The 20882-nt window shown below is 29.4% G+C and overlaps 3 protein-coding genes across 3 annotated transcripts; 2 read left to right on the plus strand and 1 right to left on the minus strand.

Annotated features, from left to right (window-relative positions):
- Positions 1-5627: 5627 nt before the first annotated feature.
- Positions 5628-7400, plus strand: LOC105141344 (nodulation-signaling pathway 2 protein-like). The gene has a single exon (XM_011048527.1). The coding sequence runs from the start codon at positions 5647-5649 to the stop codon at positions 7249-7251; it is 1605 nt and encodes a 534-aa protein (XP_011046829.1). The 5' UTR covers positions 5628-5646; the 3' UTR covers positions 7252-7400.
- Positions 7401-9713: 2313 nt separating this feature from the next.
- On the plus strand, positions 9714-11276 carry LOC105141345 (plectin-like protein). The gene is made up of 5 exons (XM_011048528.1): positions 9714-9981; positions 10058-10199; positions 10294-10395; positions 10718-10791; positions 10949-11276. The coding sequence occupies exons 1-5, from the start codon at positions 9804-9806 to the stop codon at positions 11056-11058; spliced, it is 606 nt and encodes a 201-aa protein (XP_011046830.1). The 5' UTR covers positions 9714-9803; the 3' UTR covers positions 11059-11276.
- A 119-nt stretch (positions 11277-11395) lies between these two features.
- Positions 11396-13233, minus strand: LOC105141346 (gamma-interferon-inducible lysosomal thiol reductase-like). Its single transcript, XM_011048529.1, has 5 exons — positions 12663-13233; positions 12505-12570; positions 12217-12369; positions 11873-11965; positions 11396-11783 (listed from the first exon to the last, which is right to left on the minus strand). Exons 1-5 carry the CDS (start codon positions 12966-12968, stop codon positions 11595-11597), a joined length of 807 nt encoding a protein of 268 aa, XP_011046831.1. The 5' UTR covers positions 12969-13233; the 3' UTR covers positions 11396-11594.
- Positions 13234-20882: the final 7649 nt, after the last annotated feature.

The raw sequence follows: 20882 nt of genomic DNA on the forward strand, positions 1-20882 counted from the left end.
AAAATCTATTAATATATTAAAATAATATTTTAACATAAGTCCATACCATTGTGACCACAGAGGAGGGAATACAACGACAATTAGTTTAATTTGTCACTAGATCTGACACCTCCTCAGGTGGCATGGGAAACGAATATCTCTGATTGGCTTACGATTTAATTAGTTAATAGAATAATAAATATCTCTAATTTTTAATCACTGGACGGTCATGGCAGGTACGTACCTTTCCTCATGCCATCCCAAAAAAGAATATTCGACAATCTCTCCATGCATCATGCATGACAAAAGAAGACATTGATGATTAATTAATTTTATTAATTGGGCATTAAATAAAAGATAATTACAGTATTTTAATCTATACTGTCTATCTACATTGTTTGTAGAAATTGATTAGTATGAACGGATTTGTTGCTTTGATTTGAAAGTGTGTTGACATTTTTAGTTTTTCTTTATTTTATATAAATATTTTTAGACTACTCGGTAATAAATTCCTAATCTTTTTTTCTTGTTGATAAACTTTGTCCGTGGCTACAATCTATTTTAGCTAAAGCTTTGCTTTTTCTCTTTCAGTTTCCTTTATCTTTTATATATATATATATATATATTGATCTTGATTTCACAAAAAAAAAACTACTTAACAGAAACTATAGCTTTAAAATATAATTCAAGGCTAATCTTGATAAAATGTTTTTTTTTTAAAATAAAATCAATAAATTAATGATTGAGTTTTGATTGGGTCGATCAAGATTTTTTAACTCGGATTGGTTTAGACCCTAAATTAATTAATTTTTTTCAAGTTTTTTTTTTTCATTCTAGGCTAATCTATACCTTAAATTGACCATCTATACTCTAAATTGACCATGTTCTAGGTTGAGATGCCAAATTCATCTAGATTTTAAAACAACCGTGACAACTTATAAAATAAATTATTTTTATATATTTACATTATTTTTCTTTTTTTTTTATATTCAAACTTGGAAATTAAATATGAATTTATATTTAAGAATTCCCCATGTTTTAATTTATAAATTATCTGTATTATGATGGAATCCAATATTTAATGTAGTCCACATAATCCAATATTTAAGATAATGAAATCTTTGGTAATGCATGTTGGGATTAATTTCTATAATTAATGTTTGATCTTGCTTCATTCATTGACTAATTGATTAATTCTCATGTCATTTTTGTTCCTAAAACCATGGCAGATCATAGGATATCTAAGACAAAAACATGTCCGATTAGAACAAGACTGTTAAACTGTACAGATTTCTTAATGAACAATGATCTCTCTCTTGTTGTTTTATTACATTTGCAATGATTTTGTGTTGCAGGGCTACGAGGTCAAAGACAAAGAGCTAGTTAGATTAAGAATCTATTAGTTTTTATGTTTTTGAAAGAAAAAAGATATATATTTTTATTTTTATTTTTATTTCATTTTTTAAATGATTTTAATATAATATTTTTAAATAAAAAATATTTTAAAAATAATTGTTACCTTAATAACAAATGGGCTATAATATAGACTATAAAAAAAATTAAGAATCCCGGAGGGTTGGCCGGTTGATTTAATAATTAATAAAATTTACTTTAATTTTTTAATTTTTGAGTTTAAATTCTGAAATTTCAATAATTTATTTTCTTAGAATGCAATAAATAGATAGAAGATGTGTTTTTAAGACTCTTTAATGTGAGAATTTAATTTCAATTAATATAAAAAGTAATTGTAAAACATATCTCATCACTGAATACAAAAAGATTAAGAAAAATGTTTTCCAAAAGGCCAATACAGAAATGTGTAAATTCTCAATAAAAAAAAAGATCAAGAAAGCAATGTGTGAATTACGTACGTCATCATATGAAGAAACAATTCCTGGCACTATGTATATGATAAGATGGAGCCCTTGCCGTATACTAAGAATCTTTGTACTGGTAATAGCTTTTTGCAGGTTACGATGTAATTGATACATTGCTATAACTACATCGAAATCGGTATAATACAATTCTTGGGGTACGTATAAATTATAAAAATACATACACTGTATATGCAACAAATAAAACTTTGGTTTATCCAAGAGATTGCAATCTTCATCGTATCCTAAGAAATCACAATTAATTAGTTCGAAAACAGCTAATTGGATTATGATAATGGCTTGATTAAGTTCATTAATTAATTAATTAATTAATTAATTTAAAACAAAGCATGGAAGGAAATCCTTATATATATATATATATATGTATATTATGGGATGGATATTAATTACTGTCCTGTAGTAAAGAAAATTGTTTGGTTGAAATGACTGGTATAAAAATCTAAAATAAATATGTAAATTATTTTTAATTAAATTTTTTTATTTTTAAAACATAAAGTGTTGGAAAACATGTTTTTTTTTTTTTACTGCCACAATTTTTTTTCCTTGAAAATTAATCGATCGCGATCATAATTACCGTTCAAGGAATGGTATGGGTCAATCAAATTAAGAATGGTTTAATTTGCTAAATAAATAAATTAATTAGCAAGTCCATGCTTATCCATTGTGTGTGGAAACGAAGCATGTCCGACTTAAAGCAACAGGGAAAGATCCCGTATGGTGGCAGTGGCAGTGGCAGCAGGAAAGGAAAGAGTCACGGCAATTATTAATTTACATATTATGGCACTATTCATGACAAGGATTCTCCTCTCATTGGTCTATAAAGTCAAAGAAATGACAGAATTATTTGGCAGAGACGTTCCTCACCCAACTACATAGCTTCTTGCACGCACGACCTCATATATATATATATATATATATATATATATATATAATTAGTTATATAGTTATTTGCTTGGTCCACTGGATAAATAAATCCTCCACGTATGATCGGAAAGTGATTTAAATTGATTTTGAAATTAACCTACATTTAGATTTAGTAGTTAATTTATAATTTAGACTTAGTAATTAATTTATAATTAAGTTAACTCAGTTTGAATAACCGATTAGATTGTAAATAACCTAATGATATTATAATTCAGGCTATTTTCTTAACTAGATCTCTTGCCATGTATAACAATTATGGTATATATAAAAGAATTTATGTTTTTCCCTTTCAAATTAATGGAGATGTAAAATACTATAATAATTGTTAAGAAAATAAGGGGGAGGTTTAATTAGAGTGAAACATTTTTAAAGAGCACTTGCTTGGTCTCAATTCACAATCTTCATAATTATATGATGCATGACAACCATTTGATCTTTGAGGTATTGGTTTAGAGAAAAAACATTGCTTGGGTAACTATTAATGTGCTAAAAAACACAACTTAAACATAATTTAATCTTGATATGCAAGAATTATTAAAATTATTATGGTTATTAAAATTTTTAAAAAAATTAAGCTATTTTGGGACTAGGTACGCAAATTTTAGTTAGCCAGGAGAACCTTGGTTATTTTCAATATTTCTGATATTTTATGCCACTTTGAGGGCTTAAAGTTGTTCAAGTAAATTAAGGGTGGGTTAGTTAGCCAATTATATCGCATTACAAAGTGATTAAAATAATGAGATGATGTAACGAATTCCATAAAGAAAATATAATTATAGAGCTAAATTAAGTAATTAATGACCAGTGCCATGCAAATCTTTGTGTGTTTAGATGTGATTTTCATTTTAATTTAATGATTATCCAATAAATGTGTCGTGAGAACGCAATTACATGGGGAGCACGAAAAGACAAAAGCTTAAAACAACGAGAAATTTACATGAAGTTGCGTCCACCTTTGAAATGTTAAGGCGGAACGCGGTTTAGTTTTTTTATTATTAAAAATTATTTTTTATATATATTTTAAATTATTTTAATGCTTTAATTTTAAAATTAATTTTTTAAAAATAAATTATATTATTTTAATATATTTTAACACAAAAAGATAATCAATGACAAAATAAAAAATAAAGTGTTCATAAAAACATTTAATTAAACAATGATTATGAATTTCAATATTAATCAATTTACAATTTTTTATATATATATTTATAAATTCATGTAGAAATACTGATATTAAACATTATTTGACCAATCAACTCGTGACTTGACTAATTTATTTTTTAATTAAGATTGAGTTTAAATATTTTTTAACCTAATCTTTTTTTGAGTTAACGTGACGGAGCTAGAACGGGCAAACTCTTAATGATAATTAATCTTGTTGTAAAAATACTACTTCCCTGTCTTAGTAACTATTTGCCATTAACATCATCAATTGTTATATATAAAAAAAGAAAGTTGACGGACCATAATTTCTTCTTTAATATTTAAGTATGGGTAATTTAGAAAGCACTTGACATTCTCAAATATGTGAGAAAACAGAGAAGAAATATTTCCTTTTACAGACAGGAAGATGTAAAAATTCCCGTAATAAATTAACACATCAAATTAATTAATAATGTAGCTTATATATATATATATATATATATATATATCAGACCCCAGAAGAAATTTACATTATATTTGCTTGTCTTTTCTTAGTAGGAAAATATTTAGATGACTCCAAGGCTCGTGCAAGAGGTCTAATTTGTCTGAATAAATTACCCCCAAGAAATTTAATTTATAAACATTAAAAACAATACACATGCACGCGTTTGAAGGATCGTACGAAATTACCTTTCCCCATGTGGCCTGTTGCTTCCCATTATTCAATAGTAAGTTAGTACTTATTTAACCATATTTGACTGCGGGTCAGATTTTTTTAATAAAAAATAAATATATAAAATTTTTAGAAGTGTTTTTTTAATTCTATTTATAAATAAAAAATTTATGTATAAATTTAATTAAATATATTAAAAATCATACGTGTTAATAAATATAAAAAATAAAGTATTGATATCTCAGTTTAACTTGTTTGTTGTAAATTAAGTAATTTTTTTATTATATAAAAAACTTAATATGTAAATATTATTAACATGTTTTTTTAATAATAAATAAAAAATATAATCATAAATAAAAAAACCAATACTTACATATAATAAAATATTATTTTAATATTTAAAAAAAAAACTCCTAAAAAAAATCAATACAATACTCCCAAACAACGAATAAACCCCATTCAAAGATTTGGATATTCTGTATTATTTATTCCATTACGTACCTTGCTTTCTTCCAAGAGAATAGAATATATCGTACACATCTGGGTGGGAAGAATTAAGGAAAAGGCTAGGAAATGTTGCCCCATTGGAAAGATTAGTGTTTATATATATACACATACGTGCAAGACAAAGTAATTATAGTGTAAGGTAATTACTTCGAAATTTAAATTATTAATTAACCTAATCTCTTGGATTAAAATAGTAGTATCTAAATAAATGGATATGCATGAAGAATATAATATGTCTTCAAGAGGCTACAAATACAAAGAAAGGAAGGCTCGGTTGGCAATTTGATAGGAATAAAACTCTATAGAAAGCCTGTGAGAATGATTGGCAAGACCATTTTTTTTTTAATTTAATGTTCATTTCCTGCTATCATATTCTATTATGCTAATCTGTCTCTATATTGTTCTCTAATCTTTGTATAAATACCCACTAATCTTGTGCTAAAAAATGATCACAAGCAGCAACTACAAATTAACTCTTCTTTTCTACCTAGCAATTAATTAAACCTTTCATCAAAATTAAAGACGATGCAACCAGAAGTTTTCCAGTCTTCATGGCCATTCTACAGGGTCATAAGCTCAGCTAATCTTGACCAACTTGGTTTCTATGGTACTGACATGGATGCGTATGTTGATGCCTGTCAATTCTCTTCTTCGTTTGCCAACAATGAGGGTATCTATGATATTTCCTCAATGTTTCCTGCAGTTTTCAATGGTGATCAGTCTGTCCAATCCCCAGCTTCTTCTGATGACTTCCAAGTCCAGGTACCTTGCGTTGAGGATTTTTTGATGGAGGGCTTTGAGCCTAATCTCATCAAGGAAATGGAGCTTATATTCTGTGAGAGCGAGGGAAATTCTTCTTCACAGGAGCTATCCAGTGAAGGGGAAAATGTTGGGAGTCCTAGCCCTTCAATAAAATCAAGTGAAGCATCCATGGACACCACACCAATTCCACGGTCAACACTTGAATTACCAGGGGAAGAGCTACAGCTTGAAAATCAAGCGAGTCTCTTTCATTTACTCAAGGCTTATGGAGAAGCCATGGATGGAGGACAGAGTGAGCTTGCAGATGTGATCATGAGATGTGTAAGTGAGAAAGTTAGCCCAGCTGGTGAAGCCTTGGAGTGTCTCGCCTTTAATCTATGCGAAGATCTTGAGAAGCAGGGGGATTATATAAAACGAGAATCCTGCAGGAATTTTGAGGCAGCTTTCAGGGCATTCTACCAAATTTTCCCATATGGAAGATTTGCTCACTTTGCTGCCAATTCAGCAATCCTTGAAGCTATTCCAGCTGATGCAGAGACAATACACATAGTGGACTTCGATCTTGGGGAAGGCATTCAATGGCCTCCATTGATTGAGGCCTTGGCACACCAACAAAAGGCAGTGAGATTGACAGCAATAAAATGGAAAAATGATGACTGCAATTGGGCTCCCATGGCATGGAGTTTCGATGCGACGAAAAGGAGACTTCTTGATCATGCAAGATACTTTGGTCTAAACTTGAAGGTAGAGGAGATGGGAATTGAAGATTTGGCGAATGAGGAAAAGAAGGCAAATAAAAGAGGTGGTAGGAAAGAATGGTTAGTCTTCAACAGCATGCTCCGGCTTCCACACATGGGAAGGGCAAGGAGCAGACAGCTTGTTGAACAGTTCCTAAGGGTAGCCAAAGACTTGTTGGCCAATTCTGCCTTCTGCAACTCCAGCAGCAGGGGCCTTATTACTTTTGGTGACGGTGATTCCTGTGAAAACTTGAAAAACAGTTTCGATTTTGGATCATTTTTCGAAGGGCATTTGTTGCATTACAAAGCCCTGCTCGATTCAATTGAGTCCAAATTCCCAGTTCATCTCACAGAAGCAAGAATGGCATTGGAGTGTCTGTTCGTGGCACCTTACATCTCTTCCCAGGATTGGTACCAAAAATGGGTGGAGATAAAGCAAGGTTGCAATCTTGAGCTGGGAAATGGGTTCGAAGGATGGAGGGTGAGCAGAGTGAACCTGGAGGAAGCCAGAGAAATGGTGGGAGACAAGCAAAGTTCTTATGGAGTAAAGATCGGGGGAGACCTGGGGAATGAGATGATTTTAGAGTGGAAATCAACTCCGTTAGTCAGAGTGTCTACATGGAGAAATTGAAGCTAGAAAAACTAAAAATTATTTTTCAAGTAAATATAAAAATAATAAATTTATTACTCCATGTTGCATAGATTCATTACTTCTAACTGTAGAAGAGAATGTTTGTCTAGCTCAGGGAAGAATTCTGTTTTGTTTAAAAAGGGTATGGATAATGGAGGATGCAATATTTTCAGTTTTCTTAGTTGATTTAATAATTATTTTCTTAGTTCTCCTTCTAATTTTATGTTTTTTTTTTATTAGCTTGACTTCCATATCATAATCAATCATCCAAGCATGTGGCTATTGAGTTTATTCAAAAAAATCCAAGCCATGTCATAAGCAGTATCTAATTTTGAAGAGAAATTGTTTTGGAGTTTATTGGGTTCTTTTCAATGAGATTAGCATAAAAAGCCACGAAAAAATGAATCAAGCCTGCATTTGTTAGCTGGCACCGCCTCTTCGGACCTGTATTAGCTCTTAGCTCGGTTAGAACTCTATGCAGCGACAGAGGAGCGGGAGCCAACCTCTTCCTTCCCCACGAACCTTGGATGATTAGTGCATGCCATGGCTTGCCATGCCGCGGCTTATGGGTACATTTGCATGTTGTTGTGAATTTATAAAATAATTATAAAAAATTATTATAATTCATAATATTTTTTAAAAAAATTATAAAACTAATTTTTTAATTAACTTAATATTAAAAAAATAAAAATAATTAAAAAAATAAAAAAGAAGACAATTTAAAAAAAAAGACAAAAAGCAAATAATAAAAAAATACATGTATAGAAAGTTAAAGCTAAATTCTCAATCAGTTCAATATTAAAATTATTTAGAAAAATAGTGTAGCAATATATAATGTTTTGTAAGTAAATATACAGTTGTAATTCTCAACTAACTTAATATTATAAAAATAAAATCAACAAAGATAATTTTAAAAAAATATAAAAAAAAATGAAAGAAAAAAAACATGCAGGGAAACACAATAACAATCTATAGTGTTTCGTGAGAAAATCTACAGTTATAATTTTCAACCAGCTTAATATTAAAAATAATAAAATTGATAAAGATAATTTTAAAAGAAATCATAATAAAAAAAAGTCAATTAACAATGTTTTAAAAAAAAAACTATAAAGTTAAATTTTTAATCCGCCCAGTATGAAAAAAATAAATTCGATAAATACAATTTTGGAAAGAAAATCAATAAAAAAACATGTAGGGAAACATTACAACAAGACAAAAATCATGTGGAAAAACACTATAGCAATATATGGTGTTTTAAAGAACTATAAAGCTAAATTCTCAATCAGTTTAATATAAAAAAATAAAATCGATAAAGATAATTTAAAAAAAAATCATTTAAAAAAAATAATGTGAGGAAACACTATAACAATCTATAGTGTTTTAAAGAAAAAACTAAAAACCTAAATTCTTAACTAGTTCAATAGTAAAAAATAAAATCAACAAAAATAATTCTAAAAAAAATAAACATATAAAAAATTTGAAAAAAAAAATTAAAAACATATAGGGAAAGCTAAAACTAAATTCTCAACTAGCTTAATATTAAAAAAATAAATTCAACAAAGATAATTAAAAAAAACATGTGGGGAAACATTGCATCAAAATAAAAACTAAGTAGGGAAAACATTGTAGCAATCCATAGTGTTTTTTTAAAAAAATTACGAAGCTAAATTTTCAACCAGCTCAATATAAAAAAAAATCAATAAAAATCGTTTTGAAAACAAAAAAAGAAATAAATCATAAAAAACTATATAAGGAAATATTATAATAATCCATAATGTTTTTAAAAAACTACATAATTAAATTTTCAACTAGTTCAATATTTAAAAAAATTGATAAAGATTATTTAAAAAAACAAAAAAAATTAAAAAAGAAGAAGAAGTCAATTTTGGTTAAAAAAAAAAGAAAAAAACATGTAAAAAAAAGAAAAAAAGTGAAAAAAAACACTTTTAGAATATTGATTAATAAAAATATTTAAAAGAAAGAAACATAGTTTTTAATGGCATGATAAATTTTATTAAGGTTAAAAAGTAGCCCGGGGTTATAAATTCCTCTAATTTTACTAGTTAAGTAAACTAAAAATTTCCTCTTTTATTTTTCTTGTTATTTTGGATAATTAGATCACATTAAATCTATAATAATTGAAGAAGTCTTTCTTTTTTAAAACTACTTCATTGTTTTATAATTTCCTTCAATTAAATTTAATATGTTAAAAGAAAAGGTGGTAATTTTCTGCTAGGAATTCTTTTTTGTCTCTTAGTATCATCAACTTATGAAATTTTATTTTAGAATTATATAAAAAGATTTCCAAAAATCCATAAAATATATTTTTGTTCTTTATTTACAGTTATCTTTTTCACCTAAATTCTTTAATTAATTCATTAACAAAAGGTCAAATGCGACCCATGAAACGACATCGTTTCCCAATTTTTAATCAAACAATTAATTTCTGGAGTTTTTCCCTCTCTTATCCTTCCGCTTTCTTCAACAAAACAAGTTTCGAAAATTCGAACACTTCACAGTGTCTAACAGAAACCCTAAAAAAAGAAAAAGAAATGGGGGATTTCTCTGGAAAAATCGACGTCGGGAAACTAATCTCATTCAGCGACGATCTCGTTTCCGTTTTGAAGGATCAAAGAGACATTAACAACTTGACTCACTGTCTTCAACAGTCACACTCTCTCAAATCCTCTTGCGATGCTGAATTCAACGACTCCAAAACCCTAATTGAAGGTCTCTGTTTGCTAATTTTAAATTTTATTTGTAATTTTTTGTTATAGATCTGATTGGTTTTAGCACTTTGGAGCAGATTATGAGAAAAAGATAGAAGAATGCAAGAAGAAAACGGAGAAGGCGAAAGCGGAAGTTGTTTCCGATGCCGACATGGAGATTCTGGAGCAGGAATTGGAAGCGGAGCTTAAAAAAGAAGCTGCTCTTATGGAGGAGCTCAGATAAGTACTTTACTTGAGTTGTTTTGGATAATTATTTGTTATTATTTTTTTGGTGGTACTGGGAATTGATTATTTGTTTTGTTTGTTTAAACACAGTGATCAACAATGAGATTAGTGATTTGGAGTGTCAACGGGTTTCTTTTGAGGAACGAAAGCGGAATATGAAGAAAAACGAGAAAGATGAGCTCAGAGCACAGTGAGTATTTTTTCATACCTGGTAGATAGAAAGAAAGAATTGATTACTATGTGTTACTTGAACTGTTTGGAAACAAAATTGTGATTGTGTTATCTTTTTGTGCGTACCGAAAATGATTGTATGCTAGTAGTAGCTTGATTAACTGGTAATTCAGAAGATTGATTTCTATTGTTTATTTTTTATAAAGTCTTTGTGTTCAATCCCAGTTGTGAATATTGAATCTTATATTGTGCATATGTTTCTTTATTAAGTATTGCAAAGACGAGGTGTTGATGACTGTGTGATACCTAGTAATGATTCCCATTTTTGTTTGTGCTTGCAGGAGGATGCTTTCAATGTATGCATCTGTGACTAATATCATTCCAGACTTGGATGATCACTCCAAAATCTCTGGCCGTATCCTTTATATTACAATCGACTCACATGGATTTCTTTTTGTTTTGTTTTTGTTTTTTGTTGTGTTGAAATTCTTTCTTCCTATTGGGCGTCTTTCTTTCAGGTTCAATGCTGTTTGCTAATCGTGAAGGTTGACTGTCCTTAATATTGGTTATAGATATTGTGCATAGAGATAACAAGGCTGTTGAGAAATTTGAATTTGATCCGACAAAGATAAGTTCATTTGAAATATGTCAGGGCATCTGGGAGATGATAAATAAGCAATAGATGTTTGGATATCTTCAGCTGGCTTGTGTGCTTCTACTTGGTTTTAATGCGTCTTTCTGTAATATACTTGGACAGTTAGTTTTGTAGGAGGTGGTCTTCTTTTGTTCAATGTATTTGGCTTTCGTCCCTTCAGATGTGATGGTGCTCTTGTGAGGCATTGCATTCTAGTGTTTAGATGTTCACTTTTGTTGCAGCAATGAAATGTGATAGTTTATAAACCTTGTTTCCCTGGTATTCTATTCATTATCAAAAAAGGCTAATATTTTTCTCGAAAGAATGGAGAAAGGGAGAATGTTGATATGATTTTTCTGGATGGAAGCTACGAAATCACATCACATGGAGTGGAACTTTATTAAACGCATTTTCCCTTTCGTTTACATGCTTGCAGAACCACTAATTACATCACCCTATGGTTTATGAACTACAGGAATCCACCTGGGGAGTTCCTTGTGCAAGAACCATGCCTGGAAAATTGAAAGCCATAGGTACATACTCCCCTTATTATATTCTATAATAAAAGGTTGCATTTATAATAGTCATGCAAGGGGTTCCATCTTCATCTGGTGCTTCCCTGAACTGTCACCTGACCTCTCTTCACTTGCATGACAGACTGATTGGAGTGAGGTGTCCTTGTTAATTGAGGTGTTGGGATGTGAACTGCAAGTCTTGGGCAAAGACTTGCCTTTGTATGCCATGCAAACATAGTGAATGAAACTTTCATAGTCCTGCATTAAAAAAATAAATATATAAATAAATAAACACGAACAAATATTGTTCAGAGGGGAATAGAGATCGTAGAAGGGTTGTGACTGACATCAAGGAGAGGTGTATCATCTACTACCACCCATGGCACGTATTTGTGAGGCGGTCTGAGATGATCTGTTTCTTTGCCATTTTGCAGGACAAGCTGCATGTTTATTTACATGAAACATCAGTTCTAGCATTTAAACTTAGAATGCAGTATGCTTCATTGTACAAGTTGAACGACAGAAAAAAGTGCTTAAAGAAGCCAAGAACCATAGCAAGTAACTTTGCATCCAAAACTGTGCACCACACCTTGAAAATTTGAATCGCCTACCTTTAGGCTTGTCTGAATTCCAGGATAGCAAATCTATTTTTTTTTAATCAAATAAAATGTGATCAGTGGATGAACCAAACCTCTTTTCCTTGTCCACTATCATAGCATTTCTTGATGGATTGTGTAGGCAGTCTCAATTTACGAGAACATACTTCCCAGGATTCTTCTGCTCCATTTCTATCAGGAGCTTTATATTGCTTTTCGATACACTTGATGAAATCAAAGTGCTTCTTCTGCATGGTAATTAACTGAAGATCAATTTCATTCTGTGGCTGAATTGTGTCATCTAAATTACAATAAATGCTTGTTTTTTCACCATGTTTATTTCTGTCCACAGTTAAGTGTTTATCAGAGAGAGCAAGTTTTACCAAATCAGGCCAGAGGTTGATGGCACAAGCATGTATGATGTTCAGATAGCATTCATCTTCCCCATGCTGCAAAATACCAAAGTAAAAGGTGATTGATCAATCAATGGAAAGAACAAGAAACAAAAAGAAAGAACAATACTGAAGATGGAAATTGCAACCTGACACTCAATGGTATTGTTGGAGTCTAGAATAGCATTTCCCCATGGAACCAGTCTGAGATTGAGAATGGTCATGAGATCAGTCTCCAGGACCTGAGCTAGGGGACCTACAATGAAACTGCTGCAATATGGACAAAGAGATTCATAATATAAAGACATTGTAACTTTCTCAGAATTGCGAGAGATTTTCCTGGACGCAACAGGAGGTGCTGGTTCCTGAGCAACATCGTACTCTGAAGAAGGGGTGACGAACAAGAACACCAGAGAAGTGAGAACAAGGAAAGAGAGTAATGGAGACGAGCCCATCTCTTTTTGATGGTTGGTGCATTGAAAACTCAATGTGGTGTGCGGTATTTATGGGTCTAGCAAGTGATGAGAAATATTTTTGCCCAGTCAGATAATGTGACACCTCATGCCCAACCATCAATGCTCTGTGAGTAGTAGCTGAAACCCATCAAACCTTTTTTCTTTTTAAGAACATATTCCTCTGATAGACTGATTTATTAAAGCACCAGCTTAAAATGGAGTTAATTAAACATAAATACTGGATACGGAGATGGAAGTGACTTTTTTTTTTTTAATTTAAATAAATATAAAATTATCATAAAAATAGATTTATTTTGTGGTTTTTTCTCCGTCTCTTCAGCCAAGTACACTGTGTCCTTTCTGTTTACCACGAGACCGAAGTCAGCATAAACTCAAGGGAACGAGAGATGAGCAGCAAATGATCAACATTAAGTGTACCCTTTTGCATTCAGTGGCTGGCGTTTATGCCATGACATTGATCTCATCCAATGAGTATATGGCATGTGCATCCTACGAGATTGAAAAGGTGAAGCTCTTCAAGTCGTCATAAGTTTGCTATAATAGTTGAGTGCATTTACTGTCCTGTCAGTCCCTGTTGGGAAACGATTTAAGGCAGAAGATGCGAGGGTTCTTTTGCACTTTTGCCATGGGAGATAAAAGAGACCAGAAAACTGCCGTTCATCCTGCTCTGAGCTGTTAACGACCAGTCTCTGCTGTACACGAGTGGGGGTGAAAGAAGAGTGATTCCAAGAAAAAAGCTCATGCCGTTTCTCATATTGGTAGGGATGACTACTAGTTGGCTGGTTGCTTTCGTTGCTAGTACTTGGTCAACTTCAGTCAGTCAGGCACAAGTGACAATTACACAACAGATTTCAAAAACATCGTTGGACGGAGCTCAAAAACTTGGTTACAGGTCAGAAAACAGTGTCTCCATGGCCATTGATCAAAAGTTACCAATGCAGTGAGAAAGAGAAGTGGAGGGCAACTGTGGAATGGACATAAAAAGTGTGGGTTGATGATTTTTTGTTTGATTTGGTTTATTTTTTATATATAAAAAAATAATTAAATTGAAATTTTATAAAATATAAAAAAATCGAAACCAAATGGAAACTGTTTCAAATCAATTAGTTTGATTTGTTTGGTGTTTTATATTAAAATCTGAAATTCAACTAATTAGTTTCAGTTAAGTTATTTTATATTAAAAATAAAAAATTATATTATTTTTTGAAGTTTTTTATAATTTTTTTAATGAGTTTTTTTTATTTGGTTTTTCGGTCTCAAATTTACAAAATTAAACTGAACCAAATATTTTTTTTTGATTTTTTTAATTTAATTAATTTTTTAGTTTTTTTTCTCACCCTGAGAAAACAAAAAAGCCATGAACAAGATGAACTTAGAGGCATTCCATTAATAATCAGATACCTACCCTCTTGCTGTGTTAGAAAATGGTGGTCGACAAAACAATTATACTGCTGGCACCATTCTTTATGCATTTATGGCATACCAATTGCCCTGCAGCAACCCAGACGCCAGCTGCTAGCTGCTTTTCCAGTCATCTGTTACCTTCCCCCCCCCCCCCTTTTTTTTTTTATTTTTTAAAATGAACTTGAGAAATACAGGTGCCAGAGTTATTGCTCAACATTCCAAATCACATGCAGATTCTATACATATAAATAAGAGAGAGCTATCAAAAAAGATCTATTTTAAGGAGCCTTTTTAAGATGTTAGCCAAGGCCATGTAGCTCAAGCGTCTAGACTGCCCTGTGTCAAAAAACTCTCAGCCATTGAAAGAGCTGGAACGTGCATCCTTACATCGGATTTGACATCATACACATAAAGCAAAACCATGTGGCTGGTTGCATTCAGAAGAGATAGATTTTTATGAGCCATGTAAGCTTTAAGCAAAGCTTGAAAATGCTAGGAAATCAACATCATTTTCTAGGCAATCAAGGGTGTCAAAGACAACCTTAGCTAGAAAGTACATCCTCTATAATGCTGTCGTCAAAATATCCGCATGTATGTCACCCTCTTCAACAGGATACAACCTACAAATGAATAGGAAATCGATTGTTAGGTGAGCTGATGGCTACCAAGCAATACATGTTACGAAGGCATAGGATTGTTTAAATAGGTTGGTCGAGAGAGTATCGAGGTTTCAGTCAAGAACTTACCTATAAGCGAAACATACTTGATTATGTTAGCTGTTTTCATTGGGGTTTTCCCTATTTTGGATGAGAGGGACACCATCGTCCCTCCAAATTAAACGTTCTTCACATAATGCAGCCGTTACCTCCACATATAACTGATGCACCTATTATCCACATATAACTGATGCACCTATTATTGAAAAGAAAAGGAAGATTGCTAAATAAATTTGAAGCCAAAATGCAATCTTATAATACACTAAATAGTAAGTTCAAAATACCCTAGTCATCCAACAGTGTAGGGTATGATGTTAAGGTATGATGTTAAAGAGAGTGATTCTTAGAAAGTTTTGGATCTAATAGAGTTTTGGAATTTGAACAATTAAATAGAAAAGCTACCAAATTAACTGTGTATTTGATATTTGTGATGCATGATAGTTTTTAAAAGCATTTTTCATTTGAAAATGATTTTTTTTTTAGATTTTGCTTTTAATTTTTAACATCAATATATTAAAATTATCAAAAAATATTAAAAAATTCAATGCATTTTCAAATGAAACACATTTTTTTTTTTAAAATAAAAACTAAATATTATTTGTGAAATAAGCACTATTAAAGAATAGAAACCACAGTCAAGAAAAATACTATTAAAGAATATAAATAAATTATGAGTTATTGTAGAGGACGAGGTAAATTCATATTAATTTCAAACCAGTATATTGGTCTGTGCTTCGCAGTTAGTCAATATTATTTTTTTAAATATAAAATAAATATTAAGAATATAATTTTTTTTAATAGTGATATTAAAGCTAACTAAGTAAGTTAATTTTTAAACCTCCACTTAATTCTTTACGAGACTCAAGTAACACGAGTCTGAAAACCATGACAAATAGAAGATGCTCAAGTCTAACAACCATACTTGATCCAAGATGGTTAGGTTTTCATGATTGCCAGATCCAAGGTGGTTAGGCCTATCATAGTTACTAGACTCAAGGCGGTTTGGTTAAGTGCATAAGATTTGTATATATTTCGTGAGCTAGACAAAGGTAATAGCTTTTTTGAGGACCAATAATTTTTTGTGAAATTCTAACGTACTAATAAGAAAAAAACAACAAATATTTCTACCAAACACTACTAAATTTTAATAAATAGATGCATAATTTAAGCTAAACTCTGCTATATTGATACCAATTGCTAGATACATGCCTGTGCTCTTGCAACTTTAAAAAACTTTGATCAAGAACAAAGAAAAATTACTCTTATAAGCTTTTCTTGTATATAACGCAAGAATATATTTATTATCCTCCAATAAAATGTTGATTCAACATACTCAAAATTTTTTTATTCTACCCACTAATTTGCTTTTCAAACTTTGTGTTACTTATCTCTAATCCTCCTACTCAAGCTTAGTGTGGTTGTCAGACTCATGGTGTTTGAGTTTGGCATGAGCTCTTGGCTTGACATGATTACTATTATAATTCACTGTAAAAGATTTCTTGATTTATAATAATTTTCTTATATCATTTAGCTTTTGTTATAATAATATAATGAGATGGATAAAAACTCATTAACTTTTACAAATCATTTTTTTTCTATATAATTGCACAAGGATCTATTAGTCATTATAATATTTTTGAGGTTAAATATGTTTTTTTCTTTTTAATTGCACATTATAATAACTACAATACTCTTGAAATTAAAATAAATATACCTTTATCAAAGGGGTGAATTCTTCTTTTTGTTTAAAAATGCATAATCAATTTACTTTGTAATCCCTTGAATAAATATTTTTTAAACTTGGGCCTTAGGATTTATTCATCTTTTTAATATGTTTATTTTGTAATTATGGAGGGTAATTTTATATGTTTAAAAAGAGTAATTAATATTTTAGAAATAAATATACAATGAATTTACATGGGTAACCCTAAAAAATAAAATTTTTAAACATGGGTTAAAAAGCTTAATGATTTTAAGACCATTCATCACGTTTTAGCCGATGCATATGGTAGCATTAAGAGGTGAAAATTCTTCAATTGTGGTAGTATTTGAATGTTCATAGCATGCCCGTTCAGATAAGGTGGCACGTGTAGTTGTGCATGCGATGATTTGACTACTATAACTCTTGCTTTCTTATTTTTTTCTCTCTCTTTTTGCATCAAAACATATTCATGTTGTTTATTCATTTTTTTTAGATATCTGAAACAATCCTCTTTTTAGATATTCGAGGCAATCCTCTTTTAGTTGTATAATTTTCATCTTGATTCCTTTTGCAAACTTTTAATTTGTTTTTGATTTGACCTTTGATTGAAATGTTTTTTTTCCTTTTATTTTTTTTAGATTTAATTATTTTTCTTTTGATTTTAGGTTTTTATTTTGATTTTTTTTGTAAAATGTTTGAATATTTTCAATTTCACCATTGAATCAATAACAATTATTCCCCCACTTGTATTTTTGTTTAGCATTTATATAGTCCTCATTCTTTTTTTAGCGAGTTTTTTGTTAATTTTTTTTTAATTTCATCATTTAATATTGAAATATTATTTTACCACTTTTTCGTTTCAAATTTGATCATCTTTCTTCTGATTTTGGGTTTTTATTTTGATTTTTTTGTAAAATATTTAAATATTTTCAATTTTATTATTGAATCAATGAAAATTATTCCCCCCTTATTATTTTTTTAGTATATAGCCCTTGTTTATTTTTTTAGGGGGTCTTTTATCAATTTTTTTTTTTAATTTTATCCTTTAACATTGAAATGTTATTTTACCTCTTTTTTTGTTTTAAATTTGATCATCTTTCTTCTGATTTTGAGTTTTTGTTTTAATTTAAAAAAAAATTTGATTTTTTTTTAATTTCACCCTTCAACCAATCTATGTTGTTTTCCCCCATATTTTTATTTTATTTTAACTTGGTCCTCAATATTAATTTTAGATTACTTTTTTTTTTGTTTTGGAGCCTTTCGTCATTTTTTTTTACAATTTCATCCTTTAACATTGGATTGGTTGGAAAATGAGAGTCATGTTTTCTTTGGTTAAGTTACACCAAGCTTATGATCGAATTATCATATTTGAAAGGCTAACCCAAATAATATTGACTTTTTTTTTTTAAAAAAAAACTGATTTTCTTTTTCAATTTTATCTTTAACACTTTACAATCTGTCCTTTTTTTTTCCAATTTATTTAAAAATTATCAAAGCCTTATGCATGGGTTGTGTTTTAGTAAGTGGACTAGAGTTCACTTGATTTGTTTCTCCCATATCTATTTTTGAATTTCTTTGTGATGTTCTTTTTGACCTTTTTTTTTTCTTTTTAAAAAAACTAATTTTATTTTTCAATTTTATCTTCAACTTTTTAGAATCTATCCTTTTTTTCTTCTAATTTATTTAAAAATTATCAAAACCTAACACATAGGTTGAGTTTTAACAAGTGGACTAGAGTGCACTTGCGTTATTTCTCCCCTTTTTATTTTTGAATTTCTTTGTGATGTTCTCAATTAGATTGAAATGTATCTTTGTTGATTTTAAAAAAATATATTGTTTTAATCATGATCACTTTTTTTTGTTTTTTAATTTGATACATCTCAAGTGGTTATACAATTAAAGCTTATTCGACCCAACTAGGTTTATGACTAGAATCATAATTTTTTCTTATTTTTCTAAAACAAACTAATAGTCTCTTGACATTCTTTTTTGATATTAAGATTTTTTTTTCGACTCATGTTGTAGCACACAGGTCATAAGGTTATTACAATACTAATAAAGTAGCACTAAGCTGTCAAAAATACTTATTTTTACATGACCTGAAAAATACAATGTAAAATCAGATTGTAAAATCATATGTAATTTTTTAACTAATTATATATTGATAATTCTAGTTAAGTAGTAAATAACAATATAATACAATTAAAACAAAAATAAACTAAATAATAGAAAAGTTCAATCATCTTAAAATGTACAGTTCAAATAAATATCATACATTGTTTAAGTAACTTACAATACAATACAATTATGTCCCTAAAACTTCATTAACTAAAAAATACAGACCTAAAATAAATAATGTGTTGGTGTGTCATGTAAAATAATATCAGCCTCAATGCCTTTATTATATATATATCCAAGTTGTTGTCTTTATTATTTCTCAACTCATAAACATCAATCACAATTTTCATCCCATCATTTGAGCTTTTAAAACTCAAGTATATAAGAGCATCTCATTTTTATTTTTTATAGAAAAAATATTTAAAACTAATTAATTCATAACATGTCTCATTTTGTTTTTAAAAGATAATTGTGTTCAAAATATGTATATAACTAAACGTAATTCAACTTCATAACAACAACATCATAAATTATATTATATATAAGTAAATAAGCTAAACATTACAATTCTTAAACATAAAAGTGTATTATAACAAAATATTAGTTCTTCCAATTACATCTATCACTTAACAAAATTATTTATCTATGTATCTACTTTTCAGGTCGAGGTTGTAATGTACCTAAAAACATGATTACATTAGACATGATTAAAATTTTACTTTTCAACAAATAATTGATTAAAGACTAACTATTCATGTACGTTATGTAATTCTCACATCATTAGATGAATTATCTTATTTTTAGAAATTTAATAATTTAATAAATTCTTTTCTAGATAAAAAATAAATTTACAAAGATACCAAAAGTGTTTAACAAATCCACGTATTTAACATCAATTTAATTATATTAATTCTTGCATTTTATCATTTATAACGAGTAATTAACCTATCAACCATGAAGTTAATTCTCTTAACATGTCCATTTATCTAGACATTATTTTCAATAACCAGAAAATAATCTTCTCGACCCATCCATTCAATAGGGTATTATTTCCAGTAACTAGAAAATAATTTTCTCGACTCGCCCATTCAATAGGGCATTATTTTATCTACCTTTTCCTCCCTTTTTATTTTTAATACTTTATACTAAAATTACAATCTAGAAAATTTTTTCTACAATCATTTAAAATAAGCTATTTAATTACTTGAAGGTGTTGAACACCTACCTGGTGTCTATGCGTATGAAGAGGCCTTTTATTACGGATTAGGTTTTGTGCCTTCCATTATACCTATACAATTTACTATGTCATTATTCATTCATTTGAACTGGTAAAATTCTAGTATCAATTATATATTTATTGATTAAATTCAACACTCTTAATTAAGTTTTTTAAAATTTTTAATTCGAGTAGAGGATAAAATCCCCTTTTAAATTATTTTTTGCAAAATTTAGTTTTCAATTTAACCTAACAACATCATTTATCTTCAATATGGCAAGATTTCTCAATAAGTTTATCAAAACTCAATTTTCTAATTTTCTTCTTCTTCTTTTTTTGTTGAAATTAACCAAAGGAAGAAAGTGAAGATTTTTCTTTTCTCTTTTAAAAATTCTTACTCATTTCATATAATAACACTTATAAACCTATATATTCCCACATTTCCCAAACAATTGCATTAAAACCTTAAATCCCCTAATTTTTTCTCTTTTGACTGAAAGTGCAATAAAAAAAGGAGAAAAATAATTTTCTTTAATATTGAATACTTACCTAATCATAATTCCTGTCTTTTAACATGGTTTAATCATAATTTTCATTATTCCCATAATTTATAACATAAACCCACAATTTTATATGATCACAATTTCATATAATCCTTCATCAAACATATAATTAGAGGAATTAATCACTTGTAGCATATTATATACCTTACTTTGATAAGAATTTAAGGAAAGAGT

This window comes from Populus euphratica, unplaced genomic scaffold, assembly GCF_000495115.2.
Source record: "Populus euphratica unplaced genomic scaffold, PopEup_1.0 scaffold329.1, whole genome shotgun sequence".
Taxonomy (NCBI): domain Eukaryota; kingdom Viridiplantae; phylum Streptophyta; class Magnoliopsida; order Malpighiales; family Salicaceae; genus Populus; species Populus euphratica.